The sequence below is a fragment of the Ictalurus punctatus genome, chromosome 20, assembly GCF_001660625.3.
Source record: "Ictalurus punctatus breed USDA103 chromosome 20, Coco_2.0, whole genome shotgun sequence".
Classification (NCBI taxonomy): Eukaryota; Metazoa; Chordata; class Actinopteri; order Siluriformes; family Ictaluridae; genus Ictalurus; species Ictalurus punctatus.
In genome coordinates this window covers 3,900,226-3,923,559 of record NC_030435.2, presented here as the reverse complement: position 1 = coordinate 3,923,559, position 23,334 = coordinate 3,900,226, and the positions used below count along the sequence as shown (strand labels likewise).

General features: G+C 39.7%; 3 protein-coding genes across 4 annotated transcripts; 1 reads left to right on the top strand and 2 right to left on the bottom strand.

The window, feature by feature from the left end:
• Nucleotides 1–17: 17 nt before the first annotated feature.
• On the bottom strand, nucleotides 18–5,595 carry wdr53 (WD repeat domain 53). Its single transcript, XM_017496260.3, has 3 exons — nucleotides 5,438–5,595; nucleotides 4,225–4,726; nucleotides 18–1,953 (listed from the first exon to the last, which is right to left on the bottom strand). The coding sequence occupies exons 2-3, from the start codon at nucleotides 4,711–4,713 to the stop codon at nucleotides 1,330–1,332; spliced, it is 1,113 nt and encodes a 370-aa protein (XP_017351749.1). The 5' UTR covers nucleotides 4,714–4,726; nucleotides 5,438–5,595; the 3' UTR covers nucleotides 18–1,329.
• Nucleotides 5,596–7,550: 1,955 nt separating this feature from the next.
• Nucleotides 7,551–13,585, top strand: neu4 (sialidase 4). The gene is made up of 4 exons (XM_017496391.3): nucleotides 7,551–7,614; nucleotides 9,488–9,718; nucleotides 9,829–10,084; nucleotides 10,869–13,585. The coding sequence occupies exons 2-4, from the start codon at nucleotides 9,494–9,496 to the stop codon at nucleotides 11,741–11,743; spliced, it is 1,356 nt and encodes a 451-aa protein (XP_017351880.1). The 5' UTR covers nucleotides 7,551–7,614; nucleotides 9,488–9,493; the 3' UTR covers nucleotides 11,744–13,585.
• A 490-nt stretch (nucleotides 13,586–14,075) lies between these two features.
• On the bottom strand, nucleotides 14,076–19,173 carry LOC108280892 (G-protein coupled receptor 87). 2 transcript variants are annotated; one of them, XM_017496389.3, is made up of 3 exons: nucleotides 18,828–19,173; nucleotides 18,381–18,446; nucleotides 14,076–17,392 (listed from the first exon to the last, which is right to left on the bottom strand). In XM_017496389.3, the coding sequence occupies exon 3, from the start codon at nucleotides 17,388–17,390 to the stop codon at nucleotides 16,377–16,379; it is 1,014 nt and encodes a 337-aa protein (XP_017351878.1). In that variant the 5' UTR covers nucleotides 17,391–17,392; nucleotides 18,381–18,446; nucleotides 18,828–19,173; the 3' UTR covers nucleotides 14,076–16,376. The 2 variants fall into 2 exon arrangements, with proteins under 2 accessions (XP_017351878.1, XP_017351877.1); XM_017496388.3 differs by having other exon boundaries at nucleotides 18,381–18,547; nucleotides 18,828–19,172.
• Nucleotides 19,174–23,334: the final 4,161 nt, after the last annotated feature.

The window sequence follows — 23,334 nt, the reverse complement described above, 5'->3', positions numbered from 1 at the left end:
AAAATAACTGAAAAAACTTTACGTCTAAATAAATGGTTTAATGTTGTACACAAAGCATGCCACAGGTTCACCATATCTTAAAAATAAATACGTTTATACATTTTTACAAAAAGTTTGACTGAACAGTGTGTCTGACCTGGGGATGAGAAAGAGCTCCAAAGTCGACTAAAATGCCCGACTTCCACCGCGTTCGGTGTCGTTCAATGTGTTCCTTTGAACAGTTATAGCATGGTCATGTAATGTATAACACGCTACCGGTCAAAAGTTTAGATACATTATTTTTATTTATTTCCCCCCACATTTTATTATAATAATAAAGCCATCAAAACTCTGGAGTAACACAGATGGAACTATGGGAATTATGTTGTGGGTAAAAAAAAAAAAATCCAAAATAAATAAAATAATTTAGTATTTTAGCATCTTCGAAGTAGACATCCTTTTTGCTTAGAATTTCCAGAAATGTATTCTTGGCGTTTTCTCGAGCGATTTCTTAAGGAATTTCCCTGAGATGCTTTTTAAACAGTATTAAAGGAGTTCAGACCGACGCTACACACTTATCGGCTGCTTTTCGGAATATTTCGCTCAGGGTCGTCCGTTTAAAAGAAATATTTTGTAAGTAAAATGATAGTTTACTAATGAAAGAAATGAATATGTTGGCACGATTATATTTCTGTCTACGACACCGATTTCAAACATTTATCCATACACCTTCAGATCAAAAGCTTTTTAAGGTCATGAGAAACGTTTCAGTCGAGTGTCCACAAACGTTTGACCGGTAGCGTGCATTTACATTACATTTACTCGTTTAGCGGACGCTTTTATCTAAAGCAGATCTTACAGGCACTCCATGAAAGAATGTCATCATGTGACCAGCATGCTCTTTTTTGTTTTGAATTTTGGATTTATTATTTTAACTATGTGAGATGTGCAGATTTGGACCAATGGTGTACACACCGCGCAACTGCACTGATTTCCACATTTCCATGACGCACGGCACAGTGTGTCACGATTTATAGTTACACACCCCTAATTGTGCGTGCATTATGATTTCCTAATGTCCATGAAGTATTCCATAGCAACATTAAACTAAACTGTGCATGTCTTTTTACATGATGCAAAACATTTTCAGGCTTCTGTACAGCCAATCATTGACTCCATCACGGTTTCGAGTCTCGTTATAGCCGCCTGTTCCTGGCAACACGGCTACACTAATCCAGGAGGGGAGAACACATTAGCACATTTAACCCATAGATTTATACTGATTAGTTATCTGGTGTGTCATCTCATGCCACAGTTCTGTTCATTCCAACACTGTATGGAGAAATGGTGCTAAAGCCCAGACAGAGCATACACAGATAAACTGGTGCTCTGATCTGCCACGAGTAAACTAGCTTGTCCTTTTAGGAGCGCCGGACACACCCAGTTCACCTTCTCCTCGTGATTGAACTTCAGTTTTAATGCCATCTTCGTCTGACTCGGGTCAATACTTCTGGCTTCCTCGGAAAGCTCTTGTTCGTTTCTCTTTCCCTCGTCACCCTGAGGCTTCGACTTCCTGTTTTTGGGCTTCCTGCGTTGGGCCTTGACTTCTCCTGCCACTACAGGCTCCTCGCTTATATCCCACAGTGCCACTACTCCGTCATTACCTCCGGTGGCCAGCCAGTAAGCGTGAGGCATGAAGTTAAGGAAGTGGGCTTGAGAGGCGCCCTGACTGTGAGTCTTTATCGCCCCCTGCTGCTCGAGTCTGGAGCCAGCACCCACACGGGCGAGGTGCACGCGCCCGTCCTCTGCAGCACACGCCAAGACGTTTCCACACGATGCAACACTGACGCAGTGAGCCAGAGGCGGGTTAAAGAGCTGACCTGCCCGTTGCTGGGATTGCTCTTCCTCCTCCAGCACCTCCTGTAGACTGTAGGTCCAGACTGGCCGAGCTTTCTGCAGGTTCCACAGCATCAGCTGGACATCAAGAGACGAAACAACAACAACTATGAGCAACTGTGCCAAAAATAGCAACTCTCATTCAAGCTCATTTACAGCAAGGGCTATTTTAAAGAAATGGAAAAGAAAGTCATATAGGAACACTTTTAAACGTTGTCTAGTAGCCACACCCATTTAGGACAAATCATGAATCCATTAGTGAGCCCTTGGACAAGGAAAAGCTCCATTGTGTTGCCGTTTTATGTTTTAGTTGCTGGAATCTCACTGCCTAGACTAAAAACTGGTAGCTTAGTATGTAATAACGCATGATCTTTGTCCAGGGTGCCAGGGCTACTTTTTGTCCACCCGTGATCTATTGTAGATGGCTGCGATATACAATTGAACTATACTCTTTCTAATCATGTGGGCTATCTGCATTTGCATCATGCAATAAATAATAATCCAGGCCCATCTTTAGTATCTGTAGTCAAAGCTCCTGTGACGCATTCAATTTGACGCCAATTAATCCACAAGTTTTTAAATGTTTGGTCTCACACAGTGCACCACTAGAGGGCCACACAGCCACAGTACAGTGATGCCTTTATTTCCAGTCAGCTGTTTTGTAGGACTGCTTTTTCCACTACACTTGGGGAAAAAGGGGAAAAATTACACATTTTTCTGATATGCAAACATTGCGAACATGAAAAATAGCTGAAGTGATATTTCACTGCAAACTGCAGGAGTCTTCAGAATTATGGATGCTCAAGAAGGCAACACGATACATTAAGAGCCAAGGGGGTGTAAACTTTTGAACAGGATGATCGGTGTAATTGTAAATATTTTATGTAGCTTCTAAAGGGCAGAACTAAAAAAAAAAAAAAAAAAAAAAAAGATCTTTACACAAAATTACAATTTATAACAATTTTCCTCCTGTTCAAAAGTTTACACCCCCCTGGCTCTTAATGTATCGTGTTGCCTTCTTGAGCATCAGTGAAGGTTTGCACCTTTTGTAATAGTCGTGTACGAGTCCCTCTGTCGTCCTCAGTGTGAAAAGACGGCTCTCAACATCTTATAACTGCTGTTGGAAAGGGCTCAAATATGCAGAAGATGCTGGAAAAGTAAAGAGTGTTTGGACCTGGAGGATTTTTCTGAAGAACAGTGGGGCAGTTTAACTGCTCAGGATAAACAAGGGACTCATGAACAACTCTCACAAAACATAAACACAGTCGTTGTTCATCCAGATAACAGCACACTTTTGAACTGGTTCATTTGTGTAAATTCAGTTATTATTGTGTCTTGTGGACGATATGTAAACATCTGTTATGTGAAATAGCTTATTCAGGGCAGGACTCAATAAAAAAAACAAAAAAAACAAATGCAATTTTTATGATCCCTCAATAAATTTGTATTTTTAAAAAAAAGAACATTTTCCCGATTCTGCAAGGCGTATATAAACTTATCACCTCAGCTGTATATCAGTGACCGTACACCTTGCCTTACCTAATCTGTGGTCTAGTAACGGGAAATCGTAATCCATTAATTCGTAATTGTTTTCTTTCTATTGTGCGCTTTATGCCATTTTAAGGCAAGAACTAAAGAGGAAGAATTTCCAGGACAGAAATGGATTCAGCTAAACAAACCACATCTGGAGTGAGATAAGGGGGGTTCCCTCTCCTAATACGGTAATATCAAGTGGATTACCGGTAAGCAGGTCTTAAACGAAGCATCATTTTGGAAACCGACTCAGCCAACTTGAGGTTTTATGACTTACAGTCCATAAAAACTGACATCGGGTCTTGCTCGTGTAAACATGGGCCTCTGTGAACGTTTTCCGTCAAAATGGTTCGCAAGAAGTCAGATGCAGAAAACATACCGTTTGCTTTCATTGTTCATTTTTAAATACTTTAACAGGGCTGGGCAAATGATCAATTCGTGTCTCTGGTGATGAAGCGTTGTGTTTGTGCTCTTTGAGAAAATCTCAAAGAAAATGATTTGAATCTGGCTAATGTGCCTATTCGCTCCTGTCTGATGTTGATATGAGTGTGTGTTAGTTATTAGAGTTATATAAGAGGTTCTGCACAGCACTGTAGTCACTTTCCCATGCCCCTTCATTTCCCTGATTATGGAAATATTCTAGCATCTGTTCAAGCTAATTAATATGCCTAGGAAAAACAGTCCCTGCTAACAGGCAGACCATGGAGTGCGTCACCTAAATCATAGAATCTGCTAATCCTGATCTAGCTATTTGTCCACCCCAGCTTTAAATTTTATCTTGCAATTTGTGTCTGATGTATAATCCGTGTCTCTCACCTGCATGTCCAGCCCTGCAGACACAAGGCTCTGTGGCCTCTGGGGTCGGAACGCCACGGAAGAGCAGATGTTAGTGTGTTTGCGCAGAGTGCGGCTCACTTTCCCCGTCTGCAGGTCCACCACCCTCACAGCCCCCGAATCATCGGCCAGTGCCAGCGAGGCGCCCGTTTCGCTCACCGAAAGTGAGTTGATCTCGTCCTCGCCGACGTCCTTGAGTTCCTCCACCGGCTTCTTCAGACTGCGTGGGTCCAGGATGCTGACCGTCTCACCGTGAGACACGTACAACAGCCCCGGCGCTGCGCTGGAGAAAACCGTACACGTGACATCGTCCCGAGAGGTCAAACGCAACTGTGAGAGAGGAGTCCCTTCCTGAGTCCACACCGTCACCTCGCCTCCTTCAGCCCCCGAGGCCAGAAATCCGTCGGCTCCTGCCGCAGCTCCGATGCACAGCACCGGGGCAGTGTGGCCTCCAGCCCAGTGCTGTGCCATGCTGCTTATTGACCTGTATTGAGAAGAAACATCCTTACATACATCTAAAGGTCTATGTTAAAGTATTAAACAATGTTTCTGAATGCAATATCAATGTAGAGTATTTATTCCAGCTTCAGTTCTGACTGTTTTGGAGTTTTGTATACTTCTGGCAGTATTTCTCTTTCACTCTCCCTTTCTTAATTATGGTTTACACTGATGTTAACAGTCTTTCTCCATTTATACTTTTACACCCTTCTCAAGTTCAGTGTAAGGTCAATATTTGCTGTTGTAGGTCACGTGGTACATGTGCCAACTCTGTACAAACTACATAAAAGTTTGCGCCTGTTTGAACTTTTCTGCCCCCCCGACTTTAATTTAATGAGCGTTTGTTATCAGAAAAGACCACTAAATTAACATATAATTTTATTCTTGTAGACAAAATCAAGTGTACGTGACGAAGTCCTCGGATGTAGCTCTTCTCGTGTGTTTTGAAAGTTCACCTGCGTAGAATAAAGTAATAAAGGTTATCTTGCTGATAAAACAACACACCGTAAATCCGTAAATTTTATCAAACACGACTCATTTGAGCCGAGCACCATTTTAGTATCAAAACTAAAAGAAATGTCCAGTTAAACAGAAACGCTAATTTGTTATTAGCCAATTTGTTAGTCAAGCGAAAAACACCAAAGACAGCCAACACATAAACCGGGGGGAAAACTTGTTTATTCCAAAATGAATTTACCTGAAATCAATGGATGTAGCAATCCAAATAAAGCTTTTAATCTTTCGCCTGAAACATGTAGATGATAAAAATATTACTCGAACATAAACACAATAACTGCTGCGTCCTGCTCACGTGCAGCGAATAAGGAAACGTCGCGCTTTGATGACGCAAACGCCACCATTCTGCGGGCGCGTCTGAATAACGCAGATATTTCGTGTAGAGCAGAGGTGTTATCAAAGGTTCCATTTAACTGTGAAATAAACCCTACTAACCCTCTTAGTGAAGACTGATGAATGAATTAATTAAAAAATCCATATAATCCAACTATGCAAATATTTGCTTCATTATTTAAATATGTACTGACTGAATATATTAGGTCCAAAATGACAGTTTGGATTAAACCCATTCATTTCACCTCACACCTCTAGGGTCGGGGGTTCGATTCCCACCAAGGCCCTGTGTGTGTGGAGTTTGCATGTTCTCCCCGTGCTGCGGGGGTTTCCTCCGGGTACTCCGGTTTCCTCTCCCAGTCCAAAGACATGCATGGTAGGCAGACTGGCATGTCCAAAAGTGTCTGTAGTGTATGAATGGGTGTGTGAGTGTGTGTGTGATTGTGCCCTGCGATGGATTGGCACCCTGTCCAAGGTGTACCCCACCTTGTGCCCCGTGCTCCTTGGGATAAGCTCCAGGCTCCGCGTGACCCTGTAGGATAATCGGTATAGAAGATGTATGGATGGATGGAACTTGTGGTTGTGACTTCCACTACTAATAATATATATTAATAATGTAATAATAATAAACCCTTGGCTATGTTTCATGGACCCTACATTTAGATAACACACAAGAACTTGGGTTCTTTATTTCACACATCTTCAGTGCACTCAATCACCTTATCAAGTAAAACTACCATGTAAGCCGCTATAGGTTCCCCTGGACCCTCCTAATGGAATGGAGCCACAATAGGACCTCAATTGACCAGCTGTTATTTGGGTGGTGCTCCATTCTCAGCACAGCAGCACTTCACATGGTTGTTTGTGTGGTGTTGTTGGGAGTGTGCCATGCACAGCAGCGTTGCTGGCGTTTTTAAACACTGCGTACACTTACCTTATCAGGCACACCTTCCTTGTTGGCATACGTTCTAGGTGTATGCTGTATGTATTGTACTGTACTCTTCATCTGTGTCAGTTTCTGATGATAGCAGTGGAATTACATCAATACAATGAGTTGATAAAAAAAAAGTGTGTGGTGTTGCTCAGCTGGTCACAGCACAAACGTCACGAATAGTATCATCCCTTAACAAGATCCAGGATGTCACCATGTACTGTGTGGACTGAGCTCTCAGCATGGCCTTGTATGCTAAACCAGTTGTCAGTGATGTAATGGTGTAAATGCCGTATGGTGTAAAGGCTTTCCCTGATGAGAAACAGCTCAGGACACAAAACGTTGATTCCTGAATGAAATGAGTTCGATCAGCCTTTAATTTTCTTTTTTTCAGAAGAGAACTTGGAGACAGAAGAAGAATTAAGTGATAATGCATAAAGTGTGCTCATACGCATAGTAGACACCAGGCCAATTATCAAACACAGCCTTATGAAAAATAACACTGATCAAAGAATTGTAAAAAGGTTGTCAACCAATTTCATTACAAAGTCAAATTTGAACAAGAAGATAAATAAATGAAAATAAATGAAAACAGATCTATACACAACAATGTGTGAGCATTGCACCAGGCTTCAGGACAAACTAAGATTTTCCCCTGCAGCTAATGGTCATGTTCACAAGCTAGGAACACTGGTTAGTCCTATATCTCTGATTTTATGAGGAAAAACCTGCATCTCTGATAAAATTTTCATCTCTCTCACCACACGCACACGGAACTTGTACACATAATGGCTGTAGATTGCTGATTTTCTGGATACAGTTGTTTTGATGAGTTGAGCTCATTTCTGGGTCAGTGCACAAGCTAAGCGCAGGACACTGAATAGGCCTCTACCTAATAGACAGGGTCGTGCAAAAAAGGTATTGTATCTCTCTCTCTCTCTCTCTCTCTCTCTCTCTCTCTCTCTCTCTCTCTCTCTCTCTCTCTTACAAACACCTCCCTCCCTTACACATGCATGCACACTGTCACATGCTTTCAACCTCTCACCCTCAAACAGTGGTTAAGCTGTCACAAACCACTGAAGATCTCTCTGTCAGTAAGTCTGTTTTTCATCTATCACTAACTTCTAAATGCAATTTGAAAGTATGATGCATTATTAAACTAATAACCAACTAATAATTTTGGTAAGTTATTGTTATTACAGGAAAGCAATTAGGACCTTTTGGCATTGATTAATCAAAATCCTGTTAAATCTTCTGCCTGATATTTCACTTTAGACAATAATAATGTTTCAAAGATTCACTTTTGAACATTACATTAAATAAATAATAATAAAAAAGAAGTAATTTTCAATGTAAATGTGATTTGTGATGTGTCACAGCTGGTATACTGGTATATAGTAATATACTATATGTATAAAATATGCCAGTTTGCCCAGGTTTGAAATATTTCCAACATTGAGTGATATATAATAATCGTATATGTCTAAAAATGGTAACAAGGGACTACTGTTAACATTTGCACCATGAAACAAACTGTGCAATATTGTCTGACTCGATCGATATGAAATTTATTATTAGTGGCCTAAATCGAGATTTTAGATGCCCTTTGCACCACATTAAAATTCTTGCAGGGTTTTATTACTTATGCACAAGAAATTTTCATACACTACAGACATATTTCTGAGTTGTTCGTGACAACTCTTTATTTTTTTTTTTGGCACAAACTGTTCTAAACAAATGACACTGTAACACTCTTTCACTCGCACTGAAAACACAGGAAAAGACAAAAAGTGAGAAGGAAGTGCCGACGTTCTCTGTACGAACCAAACATCAGAAGAACAGTAAAAACCAGCTACGTTGTCCAGCAGAGAATCTCCATTTATTGGGTTTTGTAAAGAGAGTCATATATTGCTGGTATGTTTAAAAGGTTAAATGCTGGTTTCTCTATAGAGAGCTATTTTTAGTTTCTCATTGTGACAGATAAATGATTTGTATCAGGTATTTTTAGCTGTGTAAGAAATACTGTGAAATATAAATGGCGCACTTATATAGCGCTTTACACTGTGTCTCATTCACCCATTCACACACCAATGGTAGCAGAGCTGCCATGCAAGATGCCAACTTGCCATCAGGAGCAACTTGGGGTTCAGTGTCTTGCCCAAGGACACTGCGGCATGTGGAGTCATGTGGGCCGGGAATCGAACCGCCAACTCTACGATTAGTGGACAACCCGCTCTACCACCTGATCCACAGCCGCCCCTATGAATAAATATGAAAAACAAACATCAACATTATCCTGAATAATTCTTTTGAATTATGTAAATATGCTGTGATGTAATGCATTTCATTAAATTGTCTGTCCCCAGTGTTGGAACTGCTGCCTTCTGTAGATAATTAAATTTTGTCTTTACACACATTTTCGATGAATAATTGTCTACATTGAGAAGACTGCATTTGTGGTTCATAACTGAATCAATAAAATAGTTTCTTGTTCATTTCTAATGCCCAGTAGCATTATATAACAGGAAGGATATCAGAGCTTTGAGCACCTGATACAATGACATATAAAAACAAGCCAGGTCTATAAACGTACAATTAATATAGAGTTAAAGACATTTCAGACACAATATGGCCAAATGGTTTGTTTATCTATTCTCCGCTGATGAAAATAGATCCCGAAGAAGCCTCACTGATACCCATCACTGCTGCTCATTGGGCCCACGTTGATCTGTACGTCATCTGATGAGCTTTCTGATTTTAAGTCAAAAGATATATTCGTGAAAATTGTATCGTTTTGTAAACAAATCTTCTGACTGATGAGATTTGAGAATTCAAGAGCGCTGTAGTATAAATATGCTGATATGATGGAAGTCCTTCGAAGTTGGTGTGATTGTGATTGCTGAGGATCCTGCTCAGAACAATCTGAGTATGATTACGATTGCGACCTGAATTTGTTTTGTTTTTCAGTACACTATGGATTCCCATCATGGCACCACAGGAACCAAGTCCTATTTCCCTGCCCGTTCCGTGCTGTTTCGGAGGGAAGTGAGTGGAGTGACGTATCGCATACCAGCTCTGATCTTCTTGCAGCGCTCCTCCTGCTTCCTGGCCTTCTGTGAGGAGAGACTCAGTCCTGCTGATTCCCATGCTCACCTGCTCGTCATGCGCAAGGGTGCCTTCTACAGGAACTATGTAGAGGTCTGCAAGAAAGAAGCAACAGAATCTCAAACCACCTTTACATCTTTAGTCTTGAATGCATACATTTCAGCTATGATCTCACGTCTCCTTCGCTCTTTTCCTTGGTCTAGTGGGACGACATGCGAGTCCTGAGCACCGCCTGTCTTAAAGGCCACCGCTCAATGAACCCGTGTCCCGTGTACGACACCTTCACCGGGACGCTCTTCCTCTTCTTCATCGCAGTGCTCGGTCACACCACAGAGTCGTATCAGTTGGTGACAGGCAACAATGTCACTAGGCTCTGCTACGTGTACAGTGAGGACTATGGGAAGACCTGGAGTCCTGCCACTGACCTCACTAAGAAGGTCATCGGTGACACGATTAAAGGTGATCCTTAGTTCCTGAATGCTATATTGGTTAATGCAGAGCATGATCAAATTGAAACCTGCCTCATTCATAGGAACATTACAGTTGAGAACCCAAATATAGTGAAAAAGCATACTAAAAAGTTGAATTCCTATTCCGATTGTTTGTTCCATTGTAGTAAATTATCTTTGGAACAAGAAGCTGTAGTACTTTCCTGGGAAGCACAACACATTTTCTCTGCTCTAACCCAAACTTAAAGGTGTGTGAGAGCAGTAATATGTTCAGTGCTTTGGACCCCAACACTCAGAAATTCCAAACTATACCTTCTGTTGTTGCTGGAGTGGTACCATAAAGGGTATATTTTAGCTGGAACCTTTGTAAACAACATAGGTAACATAATTGGACCTTAAGGACCACTACACTAAAAGATCATTACTGGAACAGCACATGCACTATCCTAGGTAAAAGATTTATGCTAAAGGTACAAAAGATTTATGCTTAATTTTACCACCATAGTTACCAGAAAAAGTACAGTTTGGTAGCTTTCTGAGATTTCTGAGAGTGCAGGACTGGGTTTATACAATTAATAACGTTTATCATAATTAATAACACATTTATGCAAAGCGACTTACACTGGACACAGGATGAAACTGAACCTTTGAGGTTCAAAGGTCTTGCATACTGTATGGACCCAAAACATGTAGTAAATATTTAAAATGTGTCATATTGGTCCAAACAAAACCTCAAAGTTAAATGTGTTAGTAATGTAATTTGGTGTATTGTCTTATTCGGTTTACATGTATAGCGTGGGCTACCTTTGCTCTTGGGCCAGGCCATGGGATCCAGTTAAAATCTGGCCGTCTGCTGATCCCAGCCTACACCTACCACATTGACTGCAGGCAGTGCTTCGGAAAGATCTGTAAAACCACTCCCCACTCCTTCTGCTTCTACAGCGATACACATGGCAGGACGTGGCATTTCAGCGAAACAGTGCCAGAGCCTGCATGCGTGGAGTGTCAGCTTGTCTCACTGGACGAAGAGGATGGGACCAACGTGCTCTACTGTAATGCCCGCAGTACCCTCGGCTCCCGCGTTCAGGCCCTCAGTTTTGATGATGGTGACGTTTTCCAAAGAGGACAACTGGTGCACAAGCTTGTGGAGCCTAGAAATGGCTGTCATGGAAGTGTGATTGGATTTCCAGCACCTTTCAACCTCCAGAACCTCCAGAAGTCCAACTTGGGTGACGTCCAGTGGGTGAAGTCCACTAATCGCTCACCTTCCACTACAGAAAGCATGTTCCAGAATTTTTTAACACCAACATGGGTAGTGTATGGACACCCAACCTGGCCCAACGCTCGGCAGGATCTTGGCTTGTACCTCAACGTGCGGCCCCGTGACCCGGATAGCTGGACAGGGCCGTGGGTCATCTACGAGGGTCCGAGTGCATACTCGGACCTGGCCTATGTGGAGCTGGCATCTACAGGGGAACCACCAGTTCAAATTTTTGCCTGTTTATTTGAAAATGGCACGAGGACAGAATATGATGAGATTTCATTTAGCATATTTACATTGTTTGAGCTTATTAACAACCTCCCCCAGGTCCCACCGGATCTGAGTAGTGCAAAATCAGCAGAAAAAAAGAGGAAGAACAGAATGTGTCAGTTTTGTAGAGTGTGTTAGCCGCAGAATTTATGTCATCTGGTCAGATATACCATTGGTACCCTAGTACACAATAAATCTGATCATTTAGATATGTTAGAGGTTAGTCCGAGACAACATTATTCAGAGCTCGAGAAAGTTCTAGCGAAAATAAAAATAAGTGCTTATTTCGTGACTATTTTTTACTTCTATATATTTTAAAGCACGCCTGTCAAACTCAGGGCCCGAGAGCCAAACATCTCTCGCTGCCTTTTTTTGATTCAGCACACACAAACATGCTTAAAATCCAATGTGACATATCGAAGTTGCTCAACATTTTCACACGATCTAGAATTCACTGCAGATCTTCCATAGCAAATACCCACGTACAACAGGTACGAGCTCACATCTCACAGTGTTGAAACACCAGATAAAACCAACTCCTATGTATCTCCTACATCTGATGCGTATCAGACCCAGAAGATTCGGAAATGTGTCGGGAATTTCCTTTGGCGTGATCCGTTGACCGAATCGAAATCAAAAATGTATCTCCAGTGTAGAAACCTACACACATTCTATGTTGAAAAAAAAGTTGATTGAACGTGAAGACTAGAGAGATGGGGAATGTTCTTAGCAGAGATAATCTGGTGAAGGTTCTTCTGAAATGACTTTATTAACAGTTGTATTTTTGATATTTGGAGCCAAACATTTACAGTAAACATCAGTTAAACATTAAAAAAAAAAAACCCAAACATTTAATGAGTTATCTCCTAGGCAGAGTACAGTGAATGTGATCTCTTATCCGTTCTTTTTCCTAGTAACATTATTAGTGATTGATAGAATAGATATGTGTAAAACAATGAATAGTTTTACATTATGGCCCTTCAAACAAAATGCTGGTACAGGCAGAAATGTTTTAAAAGAATACACCAGCATTTTTCAGCATAACCTTTGTCCTTGTATCTGTACTATATGAGTGATTAGCACAAACTAGTTTTCTTGTACTAAGAAAAGAACCGAAAACCTACTGAACCTATAAATGTAAAATAAATCCGGTTACTTCTGATTTCCGAAAGGTTTTCTGACACAGCTATGCTGGTAATACACAACCACAAATTCTTCTTTCTGAAAATCTTTCAAAAGTGTGAATTACATACATTAGCGCTGCATTTACAAATACTTTGCCTGGCAAACCCATAAATATGCGTTTATTAAATGGAGTTGAACAACTGGCCTTAGATTTCCAAATGAGTTTCAATTGGCATGTGTTGTCGTTACAGGGAAATTACACCGTTTTCCGTGGTATATGAATATACCCTTGATGCACTGAAAAATGCAGGAGTATTCCTTTAATGTAAAGTTGACTTACATCTTGACAGCTGCTCAAAATATGGCTCACGTTGTCTAGTTATTCATTCATGTAAATCAGTTCTGTAATAAATGCCCAGTACGTAATTGTTACTATGGTGAATATTTTATGCCTTTACCACTAGTGTCCAAGATTTTCGATAGACCAAGTATGAGTAGTCATAAGAATGTCTGTAGGATTCATATTGAATTAATATTGTAAGCAGCAGATGAACTGAGATTTTGGAACTGGTGGTCTACATCTATGGACTAGATACACTGAAAATTTTTTTTCTTCAAGAGCTTTCTTCCTGTTTGTCCTACAGGGATGCTACTTACACATTCCCGTTCAGAAACTCAAGGCCTGGCTATCTAAGATTTTTTTTTGCCGTCCATCCTTCCATCTGTTTGTCTGTTCATCTCTCTGTTTGTCTTTCAGTTGTCTATTTGCCTGAAACACATTAACACAATGTCTCAAAAACCTGTGGTTGATTGTTTACATGGAACATTTACATTGGAATTGATCCAAATAAAAAATCAAGTTCACAGCAAGGTCAAATGTCTAAAATAGTTGTTCTTTTATAGCTTCCTTACTGTTTTGAAGTATATTTTAAGGGTATTTGAAGCATACTAATTAGTAACAAGAAGGACTAGACTTGTTGGTAATAGAGGCATCCCCACTGTTCTACTTTTAAGGTCTTAAAAGTGACTTTTATTTAGAGTATATGGAATGAGTCTCCAGTGTTAGGTCGTTGTTAGTACGTTTTCTGTTATGGGAAAGTCTTCAGGATTCATGATAATGGGAACGAACGTTTTCAAAGATAGATGTAACTAGAGATGAATAAAAAGTAGAACATTGCGGTTCTATAATTATTAAAAAATTAATTGATGGCAAATTTTTGTGTGATAAGACAAATTAAATTGCTTTTTAATGGAACATAATCAACTTCAGGGTGGTCTTTTTCTATAACAGCACACCCTGTAGTGTTTTATTCCTTACACAGGATGTACATCATCACACTGTAACCAATGTTAAAAGTAGCTTTAATCAAAGAGGATTCATTATAGTCATTCCACATGATTTCACAACAGTCGTATATCCTTAAATAGTGCTCATTATTATCCATTCATATAAAAAGAGATGAGCTTTATGTACCCGAATATAGATTATTCAGTTTTATATTATCAACTACAACAAACAGTGGTTAGATACTTTAAGTTATTTTGAACTTAAAAAAATATATAATATAAACAGGAATAAGCCAATGATCAAACAGTACATATATATTTCTGATAATAAAAATAACATATACACAGGTGTATATATACAGTTTACAGTATGTACACTTACTGTCCACATCAATAGGAACATCTGTATACTATTCACAGAATTAGCTAATCAGCCAATCAAGTGGCAGCAGCGTAAGGCAGGAAATCATACAGATACACCTTTAACATAGTATTTAAAAGCGGTTGATCTCCTGGGATTTTCACACATAACAGTCTCTAGAGTTTACACAGTATGGAACAAACATTAAGCACCTCTGTGGGTGAAAATTGCTTGTTGATGAGAGAGGTCAGAGGAAAAGGGCCAGACCGGTTTGAGCTGGAAGGAAGGCTACAGCACGCCAAATCGCCACGCGTTGCAACCACATTGAGCAGAAAAGCATCTCAGAATGTACATGTTGAAATTCAACAGCAGAAGACCACATCGTGTTCCACTCGTGTTAACCAAGAACAGGAATCTGAGGCTACAAGCTCAACGAACGTGGACGAGTGAAGACTGGAGAACCACGGGCTGGTCTTTTTCTTTCTTTTCCTTTCTATTTTTTTTTTTTGTCTTCAACTGTCCAGTTTCGATATGCTTAAAATAGCTCCACTAATTTTGGCACCCTTGGTAAATATGAGCAAAGGAAGGTTGTGAAAAATTATCTTTATTGTTTAATCTGTTGATCTTTTTTTTATTATAATTTTTTTAATTAAAAAAATTACAAAATTCTCTGCTCTGATCAATATCAAACAATTGTAAACAAAAAAATCTCTTTGTTAAATATAGGTGTGCAACAATTACTGACACCCTTTTAGTCAATACTTTGTGCTCCTCCCTTTGCAAAGATAACAGCTCTGAGTCTTCTCCTATAACGCCTGATGAGGTTGGAGAATACATGGCAAGAAATCTGAGAGCGTTCCTCCATATAGAATCTCTCCAGATCCTTCACATTTCGAGGTCCACACTGGTGGACTCTCCTCTTCAGTTCACCACACAGGTTTTCTATGGGGTTTGAGTCAGGGGACTGGGAGGGTCATGGCAGGATCTTGATTTTGTGGTCAGTAAACCATTTTTGTGTTGATTTTGATGTATGTTTTGGATCATTGTCCTGCTGGAAGATCCAACCACTGCCCATTTGAAGCTTTCTGGCAGAGGCAGTCAGGTTTTCATTTAATATCTGTTGATATTTGATAGAGTCCATGATGTCATGTATGCTAACAAAATGTCCAGGTCCTCTGGCAGAAAAACAGCCACAAAAACTCAAAACGCCACCACCATATTTAACCGCGGGCATGAGGTACTTTTCCATATGGCTACCTCTCTTTGTGCGCTAAAACCACCTCTGGTGTTTATTACCAAAAAGCTCTATTTTGGTTTCATTTGACCATAGAACCCGATCCCATTTGAAGTTCCAGTAGTGTCTTACAAACTGAAGACACCAGAGTTTGTTTCTGTATGAGAGTCGAGGCTTTTTTCTTGAAACCCTTCCAAACAACTTGTGGTGATTTAGGTGACTTCAGATTGTAGTTTCAGAGACTTTCTGACCCCAAGACACGACTAACTATTGCAATTCTGCAGCTGTGATCACAGTGATTCACAGTGCATGGAGACAAAATAGACACACGTCCTCTTCCAGGTTGATTCATAACATTTCCAGTTGATTGGAACTTCTTAATTATTACCCTGATGGTGGAAATGGGCATTTTCAATGTTTCTGCTATTTTCTTATAGCCTTTTGCCGTACATCACAGCTTTTTTCAGATTTCATATATTTTTTTAATTGTTGCACACCTATATTTAACAAAGGTAGATTTTTTTTAATAAACCTGTGTTGTGTTTGCAATTGTTTGACGTCCATGAGAGCAGAGTATTTTTGTGAATTTTTTTTTAACAAAAGATCAAAAGGTTAAACAATATAGATAATTTTTCACAGCCTTCTTTGCTCATATTTACCAAGGGTGCCAAAATTAGTAGAGGGCACTGTACATATGTGATACAGTATTTATCAGCTGCCATAATTTATATATAGACTTTAAGTCCACACTACATTGATTATTCTTATGAAGGTGTGCTTTCCTTGAAGCGCATCACTACCGCTGTTTTCCTTGTCGATGTCGGAGAGTACATGGACATTTTGTCACTGAGTGTCCAGAATCCCAGTGTTTGACATAGCTTGCTCCTAAAAGACTTGCACATGAGGAAGTAAATTATCGGGTCCAGACACACATTGAACATAGACAACAAGAGTGTTGCCTTTTTCCCATTCAGCAATGTAAAATTCATTTGTACTCCATCAGTCTGGCTTTTAGTGAACGGGATCCTACATAGATGATAAGGCACGAAGCAGATAAAAAACACAACCAGTAACACAAAAATGTTCTGTCCTTTCTTGGCTTTACGCTGGGTTGTCTCTCCGACTATGATGAACTGGGACGAGGATCGATGGATGTGTCTGTAGATGGATATGTAGCAGGTGAGCAGAGTGATCAGAACTAGGAAGAAGATCAGTATGTTGATGTAGATCACCACTCCATGCCACTTTTTACCCACCTCACTCTTTAACTCTGCACAGTTAGTCATGTTCTTTGTTACTGGCTTATCAGTCAGTATTACATTGGGAAGAGAAAGAGCGATCATAACTAACCACACCATAACAGCCATGGCTACGGTGAAGGAGTAACTGTAAAGACAAGCGCCACATGTTCCACCGAACGGCCTCACGATCTTCAGGTAGCGATCCAGAGCCACCAATCCGAGGAAGAGGATGCTGGCGTACATGCAGCAGTAGAAGAGCACGGCCGTGTAGCGGCAAGACACACCTTCGAGACCCGAAGATGCCACTTTGGCCTCAGTGAGGATGTTGATCGGTAGCGTGAGGGTCATGAGGAGGTCAGCCACCGCCATGTTGCGCAGGTATAGCATGAAGGTTCGTTTCTGCGTGCGGATTTGAAAGAACACCCACACGGCCATGGAGTTCAGGAGCAGGCCAGCCACGAAGACCAATACGTACAGGGAAACGAAGACGATGGACCAGACGCCTAATGGGTCACCTTGTTGGTTGCTGAGATCCATGGCTGGGAATGAAAAAGATCACAAAATGATTACAATGTTAAGAAGCAGGAGAAAAGAAAACAACTTTTGGAATCTCATTTTTTGAACCTGCCATATTTCCGAGTGGCTTGTCTCTGCAAGTTTACTTTCATCGCTGGAAACATGAACTGTTTACATGAATCGCGATTCACTTTCAAGCCCTTTTAAGGGTGTGTTTAAAAAAGCCAGATTTTCTGCTAACAGATTTATTTTCACTAAGAATGTCTCTCGGTCAAGGTTACACTACATTACATTTTAATCTTCACAACATCTAATTCCAGTGTCATGTAGAATTAAAAAAGACTTAGGTACAGTTTATTAGAACTTATTCAGTATACTGTAGTTTTTGTTCAGTGCTCATGTTATTAGTTTGTCCTCTTATCATAATATTAATCATAATATTAATTATCGACCACAGGGAACATTTGCAAAGTTGCTTTTAATTATTTTCTTATACAAACACGAATGCAGCATAAACAGTGAATTAGATAACCAATTGCATCAAGTAAGGAATAAAATATGACTTTAAAAAAATCGCTTACAATGGAGATTCTTTTCATTGATGAATAAATAATGATTTAAATGTTGCTCAATGACAACACATTTAAACATTTTCTTAGACTTACAAGTCCCTGTAAATTAGCAGTTACTATAGAAACGATAATGCATCATCACAATTGCATCAATGTAAACCTGTGATTTGAATTATATCCAACACTACGGTCAGAGCTGCTGTTATAGAATATTAATTCTATACACTTTTGGCCATGCCGAATCAAGCATTCAAGTGCACTGGTATAAAACATCAACAATGAGATATCACATATGAAGTTCCGAGAATAAAATATATTAGATATGTAAAGGGTTCAATATAGACGCTGGATATAAATCAGCCGGCAATATTTCTATATAATTGTTTACAAGTGTTTGAAAAGCTATTGACATTTTCTTTTCTTTAAAGTGTTTACTTACCTTTCTTGTAGTCCAAAATGTTCTGCACACAGTGTTTTCTTTAAGACGAAGAGCTCTTCAGAATATCTGTGGTATAATAACACTGGCTTTGAGCAATACATCAGCTATCAGTACTTCATAGGAAACTTCCTAGGAGAGTGTTTATCACAATTCATGATGTAATGCTCCTATAAGAAGAGAAGATCATAAATGCATAAGTCATTAATGTTAAACGCACTTCCCTTTATATAGCTCACAACGTTACTACAACGTTATTATCACAACAATATTATCACAAGTTTCTATGATAAAAACGAAAAAAAAAAAAAAAAACAACTAACTAAACTACATGAAAAACCCAATACTCGTGATAATGAACTGTATGTAAAACATCTTGCATGGGGGGGAGAAAACTCCATGAACTCCAAAGCCACAAATATTATAAATATTATTATAAAGTAATCTCACCTGGATCACTGTGGCTGACTCTGTCCCTCTGTCCTGTTAAGTGCTTAGTGTTAAAATGTAAGCAGGAAGCAACGAAGGAACTCTGCCCTGCGTTTTATTACTGAATGGAGTGACGAAATGCATCTCCACTGCTATGTGTCTGGGCTTGCCGTGGAAGTTCAGCTCTTTCCTTGGAAATCAGTATCAACCCTATCGGATTATCAAGTGAACGGATTTTATTTTTTCATTACGCTGGAAGGAATCTAATTTCTAATTCTGTTATGAATTCCTAATTATATTATCAATGGGACAACATGGCACATAATGTAATCTGTTTTTGTGAAAAAACAAAACAAAACGAAAAAACAAGTCATCGGTTAAAATTATATAATAACAAAAGGCCTGAAGCCAGCCTCTCACTGGTGTTTCTTTGATTCTAGGGAAAGTTTTCTGTTTCAGTGAAAAGCACTTATTTTTGTCTTAATTACACACACATTTAATGAAACTTTTGTGAAACCCGGTTGTTTTATATTAATTGCGTTAACTGAAGAAATATTAAATATGAAAAAAAAAAAAGAAAGAAAGAAAGCAAGGCAACATAAATCCAAATAAGATTTATGCCATTCAACTAATAACGCCATCGTGTAAAAGGAGGACGAGCTCAAGGGATGTGTGAGTCAATTCCGTTTGCCTTGGCATCACCACAAGCAAATCAGCGGTGCCGGGAAGGTGCCTTGTAATATACAGGTGATTGGAATTCCTTGACTTACTGTTATTCTGTCCATTGCACAAGGGTATTTTTGTAATGTTATAGTCTAACCTTCAGAGAACCCATTACAAACATTACTACTGTTCAGATGCGCCACGTAATCTAAGACGAATAATAAACAGATTTTTTCTTTTTTAAAGAAACTGTATAATCGCTGATGTAGTTATGTATTCTTTAAAACTATTAGTTAACATTTATGTAACAGTGAGTGACCTTGATCTTCAAAACAAGCTGCATTTGTTGTCGTGTTAGAAACTGACTGCTTAGAGCTGCTATAATGTAAGCGATAACATTCAATGCAACTGTAATCCGAGTAAACATACAGTGTGTTGCTATATAATACATAAACATTGTGATCGTTGGTAAATTGCCGAATAAAACACTTCGAGACGTGTTGTTATAGGAAAATCAACTTCGGAGTGATCGTGGTAACTCTGCTTTGCATGATAACACGCTGTTGCTGCTTCATTGCTGTTTTCAATAGCATTGAAAAACCTTGACGCTGGTAAAAGTGTGTCAAGCAAGCTGCAAACAAGATTGTTCTGCAGTGAAGGTGTTCAGGGAGTGTTGGCATGCTTATCAGGTTTCTTATCAGTCTGTAATCTATGAGAGCATACAACAGCTCCTGCAGCTAACAGGATGCTTTAATGTACCGTGAGGTGGGTGTTAACATACAGTCACGTACATTGGATATAAAAGATATGTTAATAAAATCATGGTCGATATCACATATAGTTTGTATAGTCAGTCGTTTATGGAATTGAAGTAGCTTGTGTTGAGTTTGTGGTTATCGATCATGCGTTTTTTCCTCAATTTTCCTCCCCAGTTTGGTCACATCTCTCACCTATCACATAACAGCAGACATCCAGGGAAGCTAAAAGGCGATCATGTGCTTCCTCAGAAACATATGAAGCCAAAAAAAAAAAACCCCATCTTTTCGAACTGCTGCATCACAATGTAGCAGAACAGACTCGGAGAACAATGCTATCTGCCCTCTTCTGCATACATGAGCTCACAGATGGCCGCAAATGGCTAGTTTCAATGTAATAGACATTGACTCGGGCTCAATTACGCTCTAGATTCCTGACAGTCGGCGCTTGACTATACACCTTTTTCCTGAATGCGGAAATCTCACCTGGCTCATACCAGAAACCTGTTTACATCTTCTTTCTCCGGTGTTTATATTCAAATTTACGTATATTCTTAAAAATAATAATAAATAAAAAGCACATAGCTTCATAGTACCGACACGTTACATTGTCACAATGACCCTCTTTTGACTGTGCCTCACCCGTTAAAGTTTAATGACTCGGTAGATGACATGAAGCAATGCCCCGAGGTTAGCTACACTGATATTATTAACTACTTTGTTTTCTCTGGAGACGTTGATGGTGAATAAAAGCACAGGAACATATTATAACATGCACAGGATTTGTACAGGAAACATAGCGACTTTATTTTTTTGAAAGCAGATGTAGAGCCCAGTCAGAAAGTTAGCCAGGCTAAACATGCCGTACGGGTAACTAGCTTTCGACGCTTAGTAACAGGTGGATGTTCAGAGGCTGAAGTTCGGAAATGACTCGTTTAGGGTTTGCTGGTGCTCAAAACAAGTATTTCCCAGAAAGTTTATTGCTGTTGTTGTGGCAGCCAATGACAGCACAGCTTTACCCTGAGCTCATTGATATTCTTACTAACACTCAGAAAGTTTCTGTTGAATTTATTCATTCGATTTATTCATTCGATCTCTTTAGCCAGTTTTTACAAAGGGATTCTTTAGAGACTGGAACAGGACAACAGTACAATAGAAATTAGAATCCATCATGGGGTCACTCGCTGGTTTCTCCAGAAAAAGGTGGATAGGTCAAATGTTTTTCTGGTGCGCCACTAGGGAGGCCTGCCTTTATTTATTCTAATGTACTGTGAGTGTTCTCCTTCCAGCTTGCCACACTGTTTATAATTCAGGCAGTCCTGACTAGACCTGATAGTATCTTGTTTGGCCCATGTTTCCATGGGCCATTATGCAAAGCTGTTAACCTTCACCTGGCACTGGTACAGTTTGAAATGTTCATAGTATGATAACCTAGTATGGAAAAAAAAAAAAATCTTCAGTTTCACATCATTAAATGTAGCTTGTTACTGAGTACAAAAGTCACTCAAATCCCCTAATTGTTCTTCTTTTCTTTTGAGAATGCCCTTTTTTCCCCCTATAAACTCTCTACCACTGTCAGTGTTTCATGATTCAAAGGTTTTCCAGTGCACTCATGTCCCAGCGCATCCCAGGGAGTTGCGAAATGCACATGAAACCATGACTCTCCAGCACCCTTATCTTCAACAGACCAGTATATCATTTTCATTTGATATCCATCTGTCAAATTCTCGCTTCAATAAAAACAAGAATTTTCTCTTATCGTTCCAAACCCCGAAACATTTGTGGGTTTTTTTTTTGCCATCACACATTCCTCGTCAAATGGGTTAGGCGTCAGAACTCATATGATTAGCCAAACCCTATTCAACGCCTGAAGAAAAATAAACATGAAATACTGAGCTACTGTCATGGTCTGAGCTTCCACTGTATTTCATTATGCCTCAGATGTCATCTGTCATGTGTTAGAATGTCAGCTGGAATTAAAACAGGTTTTCTTTTCAGTGTACACTACTCATCTCACAATTGTATAGAATGTATGCTGTAGCATTACAATTTCCCTTCACTGGAACCAAGAGGCCCAAGCGTGTTCCAGCATGACAATGCCCCTTGTGCACAAAGTCAGCTCCATGAACACACGGTTTGCCGAAGTTGGCGTGGAAGTGTCCTGCACAGAGCGCTGACCTCAACCCAACTGAACACCTTTGGGATGAACCGGAACACCAACTGAACCCCAGGCCGGACCTCACTAACGCTCTTGTAGCTGAATGAACACAAATCCCCACAGCCACGCTCCACAATCTAGTGGGAAGCCTTCCCAGAAGAACGGAGGTTATTATAACAGAAAATGGGGACTAAATCTGGAATGGGATGTTCAACAAGCACATATGGGTTTGATGATCAGGTGTCCACATTCTTTTGCCCATATAGTGTACAAAACAAGAGCAGTCAACAGAAAAGGACACAAGTTCATCTAGCGGAAATGCAAAATTGTGGATGCATGAGATAGAAAACATAAGCATGGGACTGGGACGCGCTTTAAACGTCTTCGGAAAAAAGATATTTACACTTTGGCTATTTGTTATCTTTCACTGTCCCATGATTACCATATTAGCTAACATTTTCATTCAACTGAGACATAGATAGAAGGCTTTATGTGAGGAATAAACATTTAGGACTGTACTATAATACTATATATATATAATGTGTAGGGAAAGTCATTAAAAAAAGCTTGAAACCAGAACAATTCCTCTGTCCTATACACTATACCATGTCTGAAACTTACTGACTCTGACACTCACTTCCATAAATGTTACATAAACCTCTCTTTGTTAACTAACAACACATTTTAAAATCTGTGTAGACTTACTTTATGTCAAAAGTCTCCCGTACAAGTCCACTGTTACCACAGAAACAATAACGTTTCTAATATATGACTTCTGACTAAAGCAGTCTAAGGGAAGATCCTTCTACAAATGTGTTTTATTCTATTATTAATGACTGGTTTTATGGAGTGTGGTTATGTCTGGAGAATTTGCTTGAGGCATTAAAAAGTGGAGGCTCAGTTATGACTCCATCTGCTGGATACAAAGTACCACACACACACACACACACAC